Source organism: Falco biarmicus, chromosome 1 (assembly GCF_023638135.1).
Source record: "Falco biarmicus isolate bFalBia1 chromosome 1, bFalBia1.pri, whole genome shotgun sequence".
NCBI classification, from domain to species: Eukaryota; Metazoa; Chordata; class Aves; order Falconiformes; family Falconidae; genus Falco; species Falco biarmicus.
The window spans coordinates 32,075,375-32,090,461 of NC_079288.1; the positions used below are offsets into that span (position 1 = coordinate 32,075,375).

Consider the following 15,087-nt stretch of genomic DNA (forward strand, 5'->3'; position numbering starts at 1 on the left):
TCGTGTAAAAACCACCTATAATTATTTTAATTGCAGGTGGGCGTGATACAAAGGCGGCCAGCCGGCTTTTAGGTGTTCCCCCTGGACGACTTCAAAGCCACTGACAAATTCAAGGCATCAATGCTTTAGAAGACCCACCACCAGTTCAAAAAGACTCAATTCCTTGTCTTCTGCTGCTCAGCTTTCCGTGCTGCTCCTGGGCGTGTGGAATGGCTTGTCCCTTCAGAAGCTCCTAGCAGGTAGCCCTGCATAACGTGCACAAATGAATTTAACGCCTCCCCATACACATGTGTGAAGAGGCTGCTGCTGTGTTCTACAACCTGAGATGTGTAAATAACAAAACAATAGACAGGTGTAAATAAAGCAGATGTGGGGGTGAAACCTGAACCCCAAGCTGACTCCGGTGAAAGCAAAAGCTGTGCAGCATGTGCTCCACAGTTCCAACCCATGGGGAACATTAACGAAGCACCATCATTACAATAGCGTTAAGGGACAGCAGGCATTTCACTTGCTGTGGATCTTGACAGAGACTAGAGACAGATTCCTCCCCTTTCTACTGCTAAAGGCTTAAGCAATGCATGAACATTTTCCAACTAAAGCTGAAATTGTATTCAAACTTATTACAAAATTAATCTGACCATTAGAACAGGGAGAAGGAAAGTGCAGCAAACACAGAGAGCAGCCCAGGCCCAGCTCTGGTGAAATAGGAAAGTGCTGCAGAGCCGAATTTGCCAACATGCTGGAGATAAGGGTGTGCTGCTGCCAAGGCCTGTCCGGGTGTGTGGGATGACAAACAGTACTTGCAAGATAGCTCTCCTCAGCAGCAAACATAGCAGCCTCACCCTGCCCTGTATCTCTAGGAGGAAAGGAAAGCACATATTTTCAGTTTCCCCCACAGAGTCATTCTTTCCCTCCCCTCATTCTCACTCTTCTTCCTCCTTGTGCAGGTCCCTGCAAGGGTAATTCCAGCCTGGTCTAACCCCCTTTTTTTTAGGGCAGCGGACTGCAATCCTGCCGACAGGGCCAGGGTGCCCTGAGGCAGCTCTGGTTAGCGCCAGGGGATCTGTCCGACAGTGGCTGGGTGTGCCCTGCTTCTCAACCTGGGATCCCACACACGTTTCCAACTAAACCCAAGTTCTCAACACGTTTCCCAGAGCGGGAGGGGATGCTCTCCAGACCGCTTTGCCAATCAGCCATGGCTCTCAGATTAAGAAACTTGGTATGAGTGCACAGCTGTCAAACAGACTTGGTGGAGCACGACTCCGTGTTTCGATAAGGGCTCCAAAGCCAAGGCACACGATGAGCTGCTCAGACTCTTCCATCCCTGCTCACCCACCCAGGTCTGCCCAAACAGCCAAGGAAGACTACCTCATTTAAGTGGTAATTAGTAACCTTTGCTGAACTCTTTCACTCCTGCATGATGATGCGGTACCCAGATGAAAAACTGCTATTGGTTTTCATTCAAAGGATCACTCAGCTCCTGTGAGACAAAGAACAATCATTTTTAATGAAATAGGACAGAATTGGTTTTCCCCACTGTTCACTATCAGCCCAGATCTTCCTGTAAATCCCTCCTGGTACATGCCCTGCTGCCTCACTCAGTAGTATTCTTGTACCCTGAGGGTCGATAATCCTGCCAAGTGATATTTATTTAAAATTCTCTCAAATGCACAAACTTGGCACAAAAACTGGAGCAAAAGGCATCCCCTGGTGACTGCAGCTGGGTGGAATCTTCCCACCTCAAAGTCCAAGATCCATTTACATCATTTAAGCTGCAAAACAAAATGAACTCTTCCTGCTCGGCTTACTCAGACAGACTAGTAAATGCAATGGGGAGGGCTAAGCAGAAGTGCTGTACAATGCAATCAACTGTTGAAGGCACAAGCAGGTTTTCAGCTCATATTAAGACTGATTCACTTGTAACTGACGTCAATCCTCCCTCCCTAGTATCTTAGCCTTGAGATTGGAGTATGATAAATATTACCTGTAATGCCATCTGCTGTACAGAGACAGCCCAGGCTTCTCACTATTTATTTAAGGGCTAATGTTGTGCTAGACCAGAATGCAGTTTATTTCAGCCTGATTTGACTTTGTTTTTTCTAATTAAAAATGCCTGTCCACTTGAGTTTTTAAAGTCATCTGTCATAAAAAGATCTCTTTTGAAAGAGATCTGTCACCTTGAAAAGATGAAGTTCAAGATAGCACAGTTAGCATCAAACAGAAAACTAATGTGAGAAGTATGATACCAGTCAAGATGCTGCGTCTGAAGACAGCCATCTCAAACGATGGGTCTAGGGGAACTAGGGACTGTTGGGGCTCTTGCTGTATTGAATGATTATACTGAACTCTGAAGCAAGTGGAAAAATACTGAAGAAATAAGACGAGGTTACGGCCAGAACAGTGGGATGAAGAAAAAGGAGCAAATTGCAGATGTTTGCTCAAAAGCAAGGCCAACGGGACGTGATAAGAGGAGCTGGGAAACCGCAGAAAGGAGCCTACGTGCCAGAGAAAGCAGAAACAGAAATCTTCCCAGTAAACAATTGTTAACCAATCATATTATTATACGCTTGTAAAATAGCCAACCACATTATTGCACGCTTATAGAATGCCTTATAAAAGTCTACCTGGTTTGTACAATAAACGGATCAGATCTTGAACTCTGTGAGTATTTGAATCTGACTCCCGCTCGCCCGAAATGCCCGCAGCATCTGGTGACCCCCGACGTGATCCGATGAGGGTCGACAGGATCGGTTAAAAGTCAGGAAGATTCATTAAGGATCGTGTTACAAGCTGCGGAGCCGGCGAGGATCCTGCTGCCAGCGGAGAGAGAGCTGGGCGCCCGAAGAAAGGCGGAACGTGCACGGCTGACCGGTGAGTCAGGAAATTTAAGCAGGATGGGAATCACTGCATCAGTGGTGGAAAAAGCAATCGTAGACAGTTTGATGAAACTGGCAGAAAAAACTGAAACGCCAGTCTCACGGCAGGCAGTAGTTGATCTGCTATGTTGGAGTTGCCGCCGTGGTTACCTTGCTTCTACGCAAGATATATATAATAAGGAAACATGGAAGAAAGTAGGAGAGGACTTATGGGAATCTGTGCAAGTTGGGACTAAGGGGGTAAAGACTTTGGCTCGCACGTATCGAGCTGTACGGGGTATGGTCGCGCAATTACCACCCTGGTGTCCTGAAAAGGAACAAGCGGCGAGCAGCGGCGTGCGGCCCGGCAGGCCCCGTCCCGGCCGCGGTTTCTCTCCAAGGCGGCACCCCCCCCCCTCCACCCCACCCCCGCTCCGATCGGCGCCATGGCAGTGCAAGCGGCCAAGCGAGCTAACATCTGGCTGCCCCCAGAGGTCAATCGGATCCTTTATATTCGGAACCTGCCGTATAAAATCACAGCGGAGGAAACGTATGATATTTTTGGGAAATACGGACCTATTCGACAAATCAGAGTTGGAAACTCTCCTGAAACAAGAGGAACAGCTTAAGCTTCTCAAGGAAAAATACGGACTTGATTACAAACCCCTCCCCCCCCCCCCCCCAAAAAAAAAAAAAAAAAAAAAAAAAAAAAAAAAAAAAAAAGAAAAAAAAAAAAAAGAAAAAAAAAAGTAAAAAGAAAAAAAGAAAGGAAAAAAAAAAAAGAGAAAAAAAAAAGTAAAAAGAAAAAAAGAAAGGAAAAAAAAAAAGAGAAAAAAAAAGTAAAAAGAAAAAAAAGAAAGGAAAAAAAAAAAGAGAAAAAAAAAGAAAGAAAAAAGAAAAAAAAAGAAAAAAAAAGAAAAAAAAAAGAAAGAAAAAAGAAAAAAAAAAAGGAAAAAAAAAAAAAGAAAAAAAAAAGAAAAAAAAAAAAAAGAAAAAAAAAAAAAGAAAAAAAAAAAGGAAAAAAAGTGCTTCAGATGTCACCTACAAGAAATGCGTTTCTGCTTTGAACTAGCTTTTGAGCCTTTGGGAGTAAACTATACGGCTATAAATCAATCATATTGGGGTTGGTTAGATAAGAAGTATAATGACACGAATTTTGGCTTTAGTGATAACTGTACCTGGTGGAATACTACACTTGTTAAAAATATGTATTTTTTGCAACAGTTGATTTACCGTTTAAATGTATCAATTTATTTACCTCAACAAGAATTGAGGGTGGTTGAGGGATTTATTGAAACAAGGTCTGTCTATATTGTTGTTTGTTATTCTTTTGTTACTTTTAGTGCCTTGCCTTTTACAATGTTTTCAGAGCTGTGTGGAACGCAGTATTAATGCTGTATTTAAAAAGAAAGGGGGAGGTGTTGGGGCTCTTGCTGTATTGAATGATTATACTGAACTCTGAAGCAAGTGGAAAAATACTGAAGAAATAAGACGAGGTTACGGCCAGAACAGTGGGATGAAGAAAAAGGAGCAAATTGCAGATGTTTGCTCAAAAGCAAGGCCAACGGGACGTGATAAGAGGAGCTGGGAAACCGCAGAAAGGAGCCTACGTGCCAGAGAAAGCAGAAACAGAAATCTTCCCAGTAAACAATTGTTAACCAATCATATTATTATACGCTTGTAAAATAGCCAACCACATTATTGCACGCTTATAGAATGCCTTATAAAAGTCTACCTGGTTTGTACAATAAACGGATCAGATCTTGAACTCTGTGAGTATTTGAATCTGACTCCCGCTCGCCCGAAATGCCCGCAGCAAGGGACCTTCCAAATCCTAGCTGTCTGAAATCCTGGAGAGCTGATGTATTTTGTGCATCAGTTTCTCCCACAATTCCTTTAGAACCTCACCCAAGTCATCCAGCTTCTCTATAAAATACAAAATATTGTAGCCTGATGGCAACTCTGACTTTCAGTTAGTGGTAAAATTGTTTTGAATGGCATCAAGCTGAAAATACATATTTAGCTCAAGTAATGCACATACAAAACTGCTTCCTTTTAGGATCGCCTCCTCATTTTAGAATTTTAAAGTAACAGGAATTATACCACATTCTAGAGAAGCTCTTTCATGATAGTAACTCTGTTGAACATTTTTCATTACTAAAAACTTCCTAACACTAAAACCTGAGTCAGTCAAAAGCCTTGTATACGGTGTGTGCAGAAAAAGCAGCACACATTCAGCCAAATAGCTTGAACACCTCCACCATAATTTATTAAGGCGTGGTTATTAAGCTAATTCTACTATGAATTAGTTTAAATTTTCAAAAAGAAACTGTTTAATCAAAAGGACACGTGTCCATGGGCAGAATTTCTGTCATTGGCCCACTGAAGAGAAACATGTTGACTTTGCCAGTTTACTCACTCAGATTTGCATGTTTGTAGCTACGTGCAGGACAGATACTGGTGCACTGCCCTGAAATCTCCAGTGTCTTTTGTTCTGAGAAACAGCAATAATTTTAGATGTGTGGAAGAAAATGAAGCATTTAAATCTCAAGTAATTTTAAAAGGGAAGGGCTGTAGTGAAAGTTATATAGTTAAAAAATAAAATGTAACAGATCTATTAAAATAAGCTTGGATGAGAAACTGAAATGTAAGTAGTGCTTTCTGCTTAGTCTTAGCATTTCATAAAAGACATCTGTGTTAGTTTTATTTGTGTTTATAATCAGTTACTTCCCCTAGTTTTACTCTGCTTGATGGGACTTAATCCTGCCATGTTTGGATTGCAAATGCCACACTGTGATGCTTAAACGCACATCAAAATCTCACTGTTCAAAATATAATTAAAAATACTAATACAGTAAATCCCTTAACATGTTTTTTAAGAGACAGCTATCTATTGCATCTTAAACTGCTTGAGTTTTTATTTTATAGGACCTCTCACATGAGGATCACAGTGCCCTTTTTAATTATTAACTCACTCATGTTGATAGGATAAATTAAAATCTCTGTGATGGAGAACATGCATTATTTACTAATGTCCTCATCTTGTCCTACACACTGCGGAGTCGGCTCTTTGGAATCTGCTTCCGAAGTGTAACACAAGTGTGTTTTTTGTGGTGGTGGGATTTTTCAAATGTTTTTTCTTACATTTGGCTTTTGTTTTGCCTTTCTTCTCAGTATGACAAAGGTGGGGTTTTTCTATATTCTTTATGTTTCTTTCTGCAGGGACTTCACTTACTGCATCCTGTTTGTGCATACATATTTCTGGAGAGGTTTCATGACTTTATGGAACTATCACATCCTACAGTTAAGGAATTCAGAGTTAGTCACTTAATCATTAATAAAGAGGAAACTTAAGTGACACAACAGCTGTGTTCGTCCTATTCTTCTTTTACAGCAAGTATTAGAGATGCGTTTAGGTGAACTACTGGTTTGAGTAAAGCCTTAACTTACTTCTGAAAAAAAAAGTCATGAGAAAAACAGATGAATTACATTATACTTTGTTATTGAACAGTTGACCAGTTCTATTTCAATGGTAGATGCAGTAAGAAATAATACCTCCTTCTTCATCCAGTTCCTGCCCACATGCATTCAGGATGCAATCTGTGCTTGAGAATAGCTCGCAGATTTCAGCACGGCTTGTTTTCATCTAGGAATCTGGTCCCCTGTGTACCATCAGCTTTGCAAAGTAATTCTGGATGCAGAAATAATGTATTAAATTATATTTTTCCCTTGTGCATTGTCAACGGCCCTTTTTAAGGATTTTAAACACAGAAATGCATCTAACAAGTACGGTTGCTTTAATATTAATTATCTCATGACACTGCAGTTGAACAAGTCATAGAGAAGACTGAACATGACCCATGATGATAAACAATGAACTAAGCAGCGCTCTACCTCTGAGCCTGCAAACTAAGTTCCAAGTTTCAAAATTTGCAGGACTTCTAGGTAAGAGAAACATCTTCATCCTTGTTAACAGGCCAAATGTAGCGTATGAGAACTCAGTCAAGGAAGTTGAAGGGACTGTAAGCCCCTAGGTCAGCTTCGCCCAGGGAGAAGTCTGACCTCCAACACATGGCAGCAAACGAAAGAGCAGCCACATGCTCAGGCTGTTCCATCCTGCAGGCTTGCCTCTCCCAGCTGTGACAAGCACCACAGCAATTAGAAGTAAAACTCAAAAATCTGTTTTACTTTCCCTCAAGAAAGAGGATGTGGAAATTTCACTCACTTAATAGTGACAAAAGTAAAGAGCTTCACTTGCCTTTTAACAGGCAGGAAAACAAGCTGCCTTTACGCAGGGGACTGTTGCCTGCCTAAGGCCTCCTTGAAGCTGCAAGACTTCTAACGGCTGGCTGCAAACAGGTCCTCGGCTGACTTTTGCAGCCTATGCCCATCTGCTTTGTTAAGCAGGGCCAAAGACACTAGAGTTTTCACAGTAATGCACCAATATCTGTACTGAACACAACTGAGAATATGCAAATCTGCACGAGTAAACTGGCAAAGTCACCACATTTCCCTGCTGTGGGACAATGAAAGATACTGTTTTTTAAAGATTCCCACAATTTCCTCCAAATAGAGGCATATATTCTTATCTACGGCTGCAGCCAGTCCTGGCACAGCCTTAGTGAGAAGCTAAAAGGAGTCATCCTATGATGCCATTTTTACAATCACTTTTCAAAATGGAAGTGTCTTCAAGCCTGAAAAAAACCCCAACACCAACATCATTTAGGAGACGTTACTGAAAGGAAATGCATGAATTTTTCCAATTTAATCAAACTAATCTCAGAAACTGCTAAGAAACAGAGGCTAAATACATCAGTTCTTCCCCAAGGAAGAAGGCAAATATAGTAACTTTGGGCTACATTTCTTTTAACGTAAGGAATGCAGAACGGAGACCCAGGTGAGACTACTATTGCATGTAAGGCATGCAGAGATCTGAAGGACAGTGGAATACACTGGATTCTCACCTTCGTGTCATCATGTCCTTAGAAGAATGAGGGGGAGGATCCATCCAAGGGGAAGGATGACTCCAGAATTTTGCCATGCAACATGGAGCTATTACAAATCCATCCCAAGTCACCAGCTCTTTGATAATATCAAATGACCTCGGTAGCCTTGTACTATGTGAGGCAGACAACAGTGTGTCTTGCATAACTCATCAACACCTTTGTGAACAATTGGCTCTCATGCAGCAAAGTGTGAAAAAGTAACAAAGATGTTGCATGCACTGTGGAATTATTTCAGTTTTGAACAGAAGAAGCTGGAACATCTCTGAGGTACTAAATTTGCATGCCAGCATGAAGTCGGGTTGTTCAGACTTTGTAACCGGCACAGGGAGCAGTCAAGTGTATTTAATGTAAAAGACAATGTGCCCTCTTGTGGTCTCAAGGCTTTTGTTGGCTTCCCTTCAAGACGATAGGAATTAACCTAGTGAGAATAAGAAACACTGTGTTAACAATGCACTTGTCAGTTTGATGCAGGGACAAACATTGTAAAGTTGCTTCTGATCAGATAATGCAGGACACCGACTTCAGCAAGTTTAAAAAGTAATCTCTTGGTTGGAACTGCAGCCTGGATGTTAACATTTGTAAGATGACTATAAGGAACCGTGATCATTTAGTCACTCTAGCTCAGTTTTGCCAAGTAAGTATAAAACCAGCTGTTTTATTGCAAGTTTACAAAAAAGATTAACTAATGAATATGCACACTGAACATTAAAGACCCATGGTGTTTTCAAAATTGGTAAGACTTTAACAATTAGTTTAAGAAAAGTATATTACTAGAAACAAAGTTGCAAAAATATGCTACACATGGAAATTTATAGCTCAGGAGGGGTCATTTCCCACATTTTTTCTATCACCTTCCAACAGCATTTTTGCCCAAACCACGTATGTGGCTTGCTTACACTTAAGCTACTATACCTTAAACCTTTCCCTGTTGCCCTTGGCTTGGTACCAAGGGGCCATGGCCACCCAGACTGCCAGTTTCTGAAGGGGCTGGGTGGCCCATGACCACCACAATGGCAGCAGTGAGGCGAGCGTGGTGGCCTCACAGGAGGCCATAGGCAGCCAAAGGTTGTCTGGTTATAATAGGCTGGTGTGCCTATTTTATAAATGTGTATTATTCATATATTTATATAGAATATAAATTAATTTATAGTCTATATAAATATATATAATATTTATAAAATATAGATAATTTATAATTATAAATTATAAAATTTATAGTTATAAAAAATAGGCTGGTGTGCGGCCTCACCCCAAGCGTCCCTGCACTGAGGGAAGGTGACAACATCCAGGGCCTGGCCTTGCCTCGCCTCAAGTGTCCCTGTGCTGAGGGAGGTTGGGAACAGCCAGGGCCCAGCCTTGCCCCCAGTGTCCCTGTGCTGAGGGAGGCTGGGAGCAGCCAGGGCCCGGCCTCAACCAAAGTGTCCCTGCGCTGAGGGAGGCTGGGAGCAGCCTCGCCCCGACCTCTACCCCGCCACCCGCCATAGCCACGCGGCGTCACAGCCCTTCCCATCGTGCCCCGCGCCGCAGACCCCTTGTTTCCCGTGATGCCCTGGGGAGGGGCGGGCCGTGCCCTTCCCGTGATGCTTCGCGCTGCCTGGTAGCCGCGCAGTTGGTAGGGCGGCCACTATGGCGGCGGCGCAGAAGGTTGGGGTCTTCCTCATCATCATTCTCCTCCTCCTCCTGCCGCCGCTGCGGGTAGCAGAGCCGAGCGCGGAGGCCGCAGGCAGCGTGGCGGGCCCCGCGGCGCCACCGGAGACGGGCCCTGCCGCCCGGGCGCGGCCCCGCAGCGCGCCGGCCCCGGTCACGGACGGTGGGTGCCCTGCGGGGCGGGGTCTGCTGGGCACCGGCGGCTTTTCCCGGAGCAAGGGAGGTCCTACTCGCCGCCTTCCTCTGGCCTTCGTGGGGCCCTTGGCCCCCGTATGGCTCCCGGGGCTGGGACAAGCCTGTACGGCAGCTGCCCGGCTTCTCCTCGGGGATTTACCGGGGCTGTGCGGCAGCACCCCCCTCCAGCCAAGGCTTGGAGCCTCCCTGGAAAGGCAGGCTCAGCAGCCCCTACACACACAGAGTCCCGTGGGTCGGCATGCCCACGCAGCACCCTGCTCTGAGCCCACAGGGCAGAGCCTGGCCTGGCTGAGGGGATCCAGACTCTCCCTGCGTGTGCTTGGAGAACTCCACTTACTGAGCAGATTGCCCCAAGACTCCTAGTTCAGCCCCAGCTACCTGGATATGTAGCAGTGCTATGGCAATATAATCACAGATTGTTGTTGTGCTGTCAGAAGGTGTTGCCCACTGTCTTCTGACTGGCAGGTGTTCTTTTATTTACCTTTTGATTTCCCAGCCTTGATGCCATCAGTTCAGCTTCTCTGCATTACTTGCCAAATTAAACATGTTCCAATGTGTACCTCCTTAGGGAAAAGCGACTTAAATCCCTGATTTCAGAGACATAACCTTGCAATCTAATCATCCATGTTTAAACTTGTCTTGTTTACAAGGTGAGCTAAGGATTCCCATGCTAAACCTCGTAACAGAACAGTCAGAACTTCAGAGATTCCAGGAAATACCTGGATACTGTTCAGATGGTCAGAGAACATGCAGGAGGCCGTAGAGAAATGGGCAACAATCAAGCTGAAACAAAAGAAGTGCTGTGCTATTTTAAAAAAATGAATGTTCTTTGAATGTCTTGCCTATGGAGCACTGGTTTTAATTTTCTTCCTTCTGTGCTGTTCTTAAGTCTGGATTTGTTACAGAGCTGCAACTTTCAAAAACAGTTTGGTAGAGTAATGCCTGTTCTTTGAATTTATAGCCTTGAAAACCTCCAAATGTTTTAAGAACTTGACAAATGTATTTTGTTGAGGCAGTTTACAGTATTGCTAGCAATTACTTTCTGTATCATTACAATATTCCACAGGATCTAAAGACAAAAAGCAATTTCAAAGGAGTCAACTATGGTTATGTTAGCACATCAGGAAAATATATTACTGGACCCTGGGACATGCTCAATACTTGTAAACATCTCTGCTCTAGCAAAATGTTTATTCCACCCCACCCCCCCGCCCCCAAAGTTGAAACAAGCAGATAAGCATACCTTGTTTCTATCTCTCCTTTCCCCCCTCTGCAGGTCTTAGTATGTTTTTCACACCTTCAAAATTCTTAAGTTGCTTTTTTGATTTCACAGGGAACACACCATCAGATTTTAGTATACCCTTGGTTTTGTTACTGTGTTCCAAATAGATCTACTAAGTAGCAGAAAAGATGGCTTTTAAAAATTACTTGGAAAAAAGCACGTGACTTTGGATATAGACTTTTAACCATTGTCAAAAATAAGGCAAGGTGAAAAATGAAAGTGTTAGGGAACATGCTGTAATGTGTAAAGTTCCAATTCTAATTCTAATTTAAATCTCTCCTCCAGTTGCCAAGCTGTGTGTTTGTGATCTGTTGGTGGCACAGTGTGATGTAAATTGCTGCTGTGACCCTGATTGCAGTGCAGATGATTTCAGTCTCTTTACTACATGTTCAGTTCCTATTGTCACGTAAGTGGATAAATGGCGATATGAAATACAAAAATCTGATTTGCTGCATGCATTTGTAAGGGCTCTGTCCTCTCCTTTTACCAATTCCTAACTCCCCTGGCATCCTAACTCCCGCTTGCTCTTTCACCAGTCCTTCCTGCATTAGGCCTGTAAACCTTTGCCCCTAACCAGGCAGAACAACAAGTTGGCCTCCCATCCATTTTTCTTGCACTTATTCTTTCTTTCCTAAACTCCTGCTTCTTGCTTTTCTCCTGTTTCATTGCGCTGCTATGGGCACTTAGGTGGGGGAAGAATAATGCATCTTTAGACTTTCATCAATATAATGCAGTGTCTACATGTGAAGAAAACTGATACCATGGGACCATCTGGCCACCTCTGTAGGTCATCAGCAATTTATCAGTAACCTCTTTCATTATAATTTATTGTGTCAGCTAGAAACTTGATCAATTCAGGGCATAATGAGGTGTGAGCATTGTTCTGATCTTAGTTTTACAAGTCAGTGTCCAAACCTGCTGCCTCACTGCCAGTCAGTCATTTTACAAACAGTGAAATGTAACGTTATATCAATAAAGCAATGCCAGTAGTGGTTTACAGTTTATCTGAAAACATCTTCACCCAATTTTATCTTTTCAAAAAGGAGTTAAGAAAGCTCACTTCAAAATTGTAATGTAAAAAACTTCTCAGAACAGTAAGTACAGCTCTTCAACCCACCTTCTGCATAAATCATGCCAATCTGAACGCTGGCATTTATTCTTGGTGCTTTGAAATTTGAATTAGCAGTCATCCCAGACTGTGGTTTCTTATTGTTCTTGCATACAATGACTACTGCTACCCATGTATAGATATTTATATATATCAGAAAGGTCTAATCAACGCCTTCCTGAGTGACAGTTTAATTGTCTCAGGTGACTTTTCTGTCTCTGTCAGCTAGAAATGCATAAAATGAAGTTGCATTTCTTTCCCTAAGTTCTTTTGTGTAAAGTGTTCATTTTGCTTGAAAATCGATGGGATTTTCAATGACTGCAAGTATTGTGGATCTCATTATTTACATCTAGATTTATATACATTTGCATAATTGTGTTAGTTACTGAAAGGGTTTGACCAATCACAAGTAAGAGGCTATGCAGTCTCTGAAACAGCAGAAAAAGGGTGCTTGATTTATGATTTGATCCTACTAAAAAATGGTTCACCTCATGGAAAAGTTTAACTCCATGCTCAAGAAGTCATTTCTAAAAAAGTCATTTCGCTTCTTCAGTATCTGCCCTTGACTGCTTTAACCCTGCCTAAGCACCAGTTTCACAGTGATCATCATCTTGTATTTCTGGCATGTAGGACACAGCAGTGCTCTTCAGGGTACGAACTGGAACATTCATTGTGCAGCCTGCTGCAGGTCTGGGCTGTTGTTGGTGAACCCGTGGCACATCTACAAATACTTTTCCTAGATTCGATGGCTTATTTCACCTCCCTCTTTCTCAGTCTGCCATTTCTTTTACAGGTACCTCAAGTAGGACTTTTTCCTGCCCTCCCCCCAGGCAAATATTACTCCAATATTCACAAAACTGACCTTTTTTTCTGGTCTGCATGCCATCACGTTACTCTAAAGGTCATACTTCCCACTTGTGTTGTATAAATAAAAGTGCTTCTGAGCTGTGTATGGGCTGTGGCGCACCCTGCATTTGTGGTGTCTCGCACCATCTGGATCCCATCCAGCTTGTCATTTTAGTTCTAATATTACTACTGTCAGGTTCTTCCCTTCCCCTTGGTTTGTCTCTTACCTTTCTTCATGTTCCTGCTCACACTGTTTCCTCTCCTAGATAAAAAAATGGGAGAATTCTCTATTATTTATTACTAAGCACACAGTGTAAAACAATATAAGGAGGCACGATTGTTATACAAATTGTACAAAAAAGTGTAATCCCTTTCATGCTTTTTTTGATGCTGCCTCAATACATGAAAGGAACTTTAAATATGGTCAACACTAACTTCTAAGGGATCATTGATTTTGTTGTTATTATTATTGTTGTTTGCAGAGGTGACAGCCGTCTGTGTAGTCAGAAAGCTGCTGTATATTCACTTGATGTTGAAGCAAATCCACCAGAAAGGATATTTAAATTAATTGACCAAGTCAATCCCAGTGTCTTCTGCATTCATGCTACAAACTGTAAGTGGAGTTGTTGTCAACATTAAGTGTTGTGGTGTTGCTATTGTAAGGTACCAGAAACTAGAATTAGAAGTAACTAAACCTGTCAGAAAACTGGTTATTCTGTATGGTTACAGTCCTTGTGTTGTGATCCTTTCACTTGTGAAGCTATGGAGTTAAAACATCTCATATTCTAACTCAGTCTCTGTTGAAAAAAAATACTATTTTTTAGATTTTTTAAAGAATTTAGCATCCCAAATAAATTAGATCTAAACTTGTCTCATGGGAAATTGACTCCTTCCCAATCTGTTGCTGTAACTGTGTTGTAGTCACCAGTGGTAAAAATTCTTTATGCCCAGCTTTGAAGTGACCTGCAGGGAAATAAGAAGCGATCAGTACCATGTCCTCTTAAATTATGACACTGCAGTTGTCATCTGAATACTTAGCATGGACACTGTAGATATGAATTGACATGTCTTTGTTTTGAAACATATGCTGTTGAAACCATGATTTTGAAAGCAAGGGGCTTACCCTTTTCTTAAGTTTTAAGTTTGTGCTTTCATGCATCTGGCTGAAGTGATGAATTAAGATACTGCCTAAGCTTTCTCTTAAAGAAAAGAGAAAGCTTTCTCTTAAAGAAAAGCTGTGTTAGTATTTTTTTATCACTGAGTTTTTGACAACTCCAGAAGGAAAAATTGTTACTAAATACTGTTTCTGCATCTTTTATCCTAAAAGTCACCTCATTCTTCAAAATGTTTTGACAGATGAACAAGCACTTTCCTTCAGTTCCCCTGAAATGCCTACTTCTGAAAATTTTGATCAATTGCTTAAACGGTTTGGAAGTGCTGCTTTCAGTGCTGAGCTTGACAACTGGAATATGAACACAGACGCTCAAAATCCTTCTGATGTAAATGAAACTTACAGATATGAGGTAAATAGTTATCTGATTCAATTAGTATTAGATTGTTCTATTAGATTATTCCATAGAAGGACAAGTGAGCATTGTTTGCATCTGCTTTTGAAATGATGCGTTTTTTTCTGGAAAACACAAACTTTATTTTGGTCTTTAAATATAGAAATGTATAAGTAAGAACTGTAGCATTTTATATTAGCTTACTTAAAAAATGAACTAGTTTTTTAGGATCTTTGAAAAGTAAGTAGCTTTTTGCTATCATAAACATCAAGCTGTTAGCAGTGGCTTAAAAATTGATGCACAAAGACGGTATTGACAGATATTGTGGAAATAAATACCAATTTTATTCAGATTTATTGTTAATACAAATGCTCTAAAACTGAAACACCCTTATATACTTGAATATGTTGTTTTATTTGGCAGTATGGTGTTCCTATACAGACAGTGGATGCATTTCTAAGACTGCCTAGTCCGGTTGTCTCTTCTTGGTGCTCTGATGCAAATCCTGCAGGTTGGAAAATGCATTTGAATTCCAGTTTATTTGTTTTAGAGTATACTGCTCTGACTTGAGCATAATCAGGCAGTAAATTGGCACACACACAAATGTAAATTCACATAAAAGTTCGTGTCTTTCAAATAGCTT

At 41.7% G+C, this 15,087-nt stretch overlaps 1 protein-coding gene and 1 long non-coding RNA gene across 7 annotated transcripts in view; one reads left to right on the top strand and one right to left on the bottom strand.

Annotated features, from left to right (window-relative positions):
• On the bottom strand, positions 1-13,202 carry LOC130146346 (uncharacterized). Of its 3 annotated transcripts, none has more exons than XR_008820871.1 (4): positions 13,167-13,202; positions 7,820-8,279; positions 6,411-6,546; positions 1-1,480 (listed from the first exon to the last, which is right to left on the bottom strand). It is a non-coding gene; the product is annotated as an uncharacterized LOC130146346 (long non-coding RNA). The 3 variants fall into 3 exon arrangements; XR_008820867.1 differs by lacking the exon at positions 13,167-13,202 and adding an exon at positions 9,111-9,242; XR_008820868.1 differs by lacking the exons at positions 6,411-6,546; positions 13,167-13,202 and adding an exon at positions 9,111-9,242.
• TCTN1 (tectonic family member 1) overlaps positions 9,394-15,087 on the top strand; it is a 15,899-nt gene continuing 10,205 nt past the window's right edge. For all 4 annotated transcript variants that reach the window (XM_056332359.1, XM_056332343.1, XM_056332351.1 and 1 more), the window contains exons 1-5: positions 9,394-9,671; positions 11,271-11,391; positions 13,422-13,552; positions 14,296-14,462; positions 14,868-14,955. In XM_056332359.1, coding sequence (XP_056188334.1) covers positions 9,488-9,671; positions 11,271-11,391; positions 13,422-13,552; positions 14,296-14,462; positions 14,868-14,955 — 691 coding nt within the window. In that variant the 5' untranslated portion in view covers positions 9,394-9,487. The remainder of the gene's footprint in view (positions 9,672-11,270; positions 11,392-13,421; positions 13,553-14,295; positions 14,463-14,867; positions 14,956-15,087) is intronic.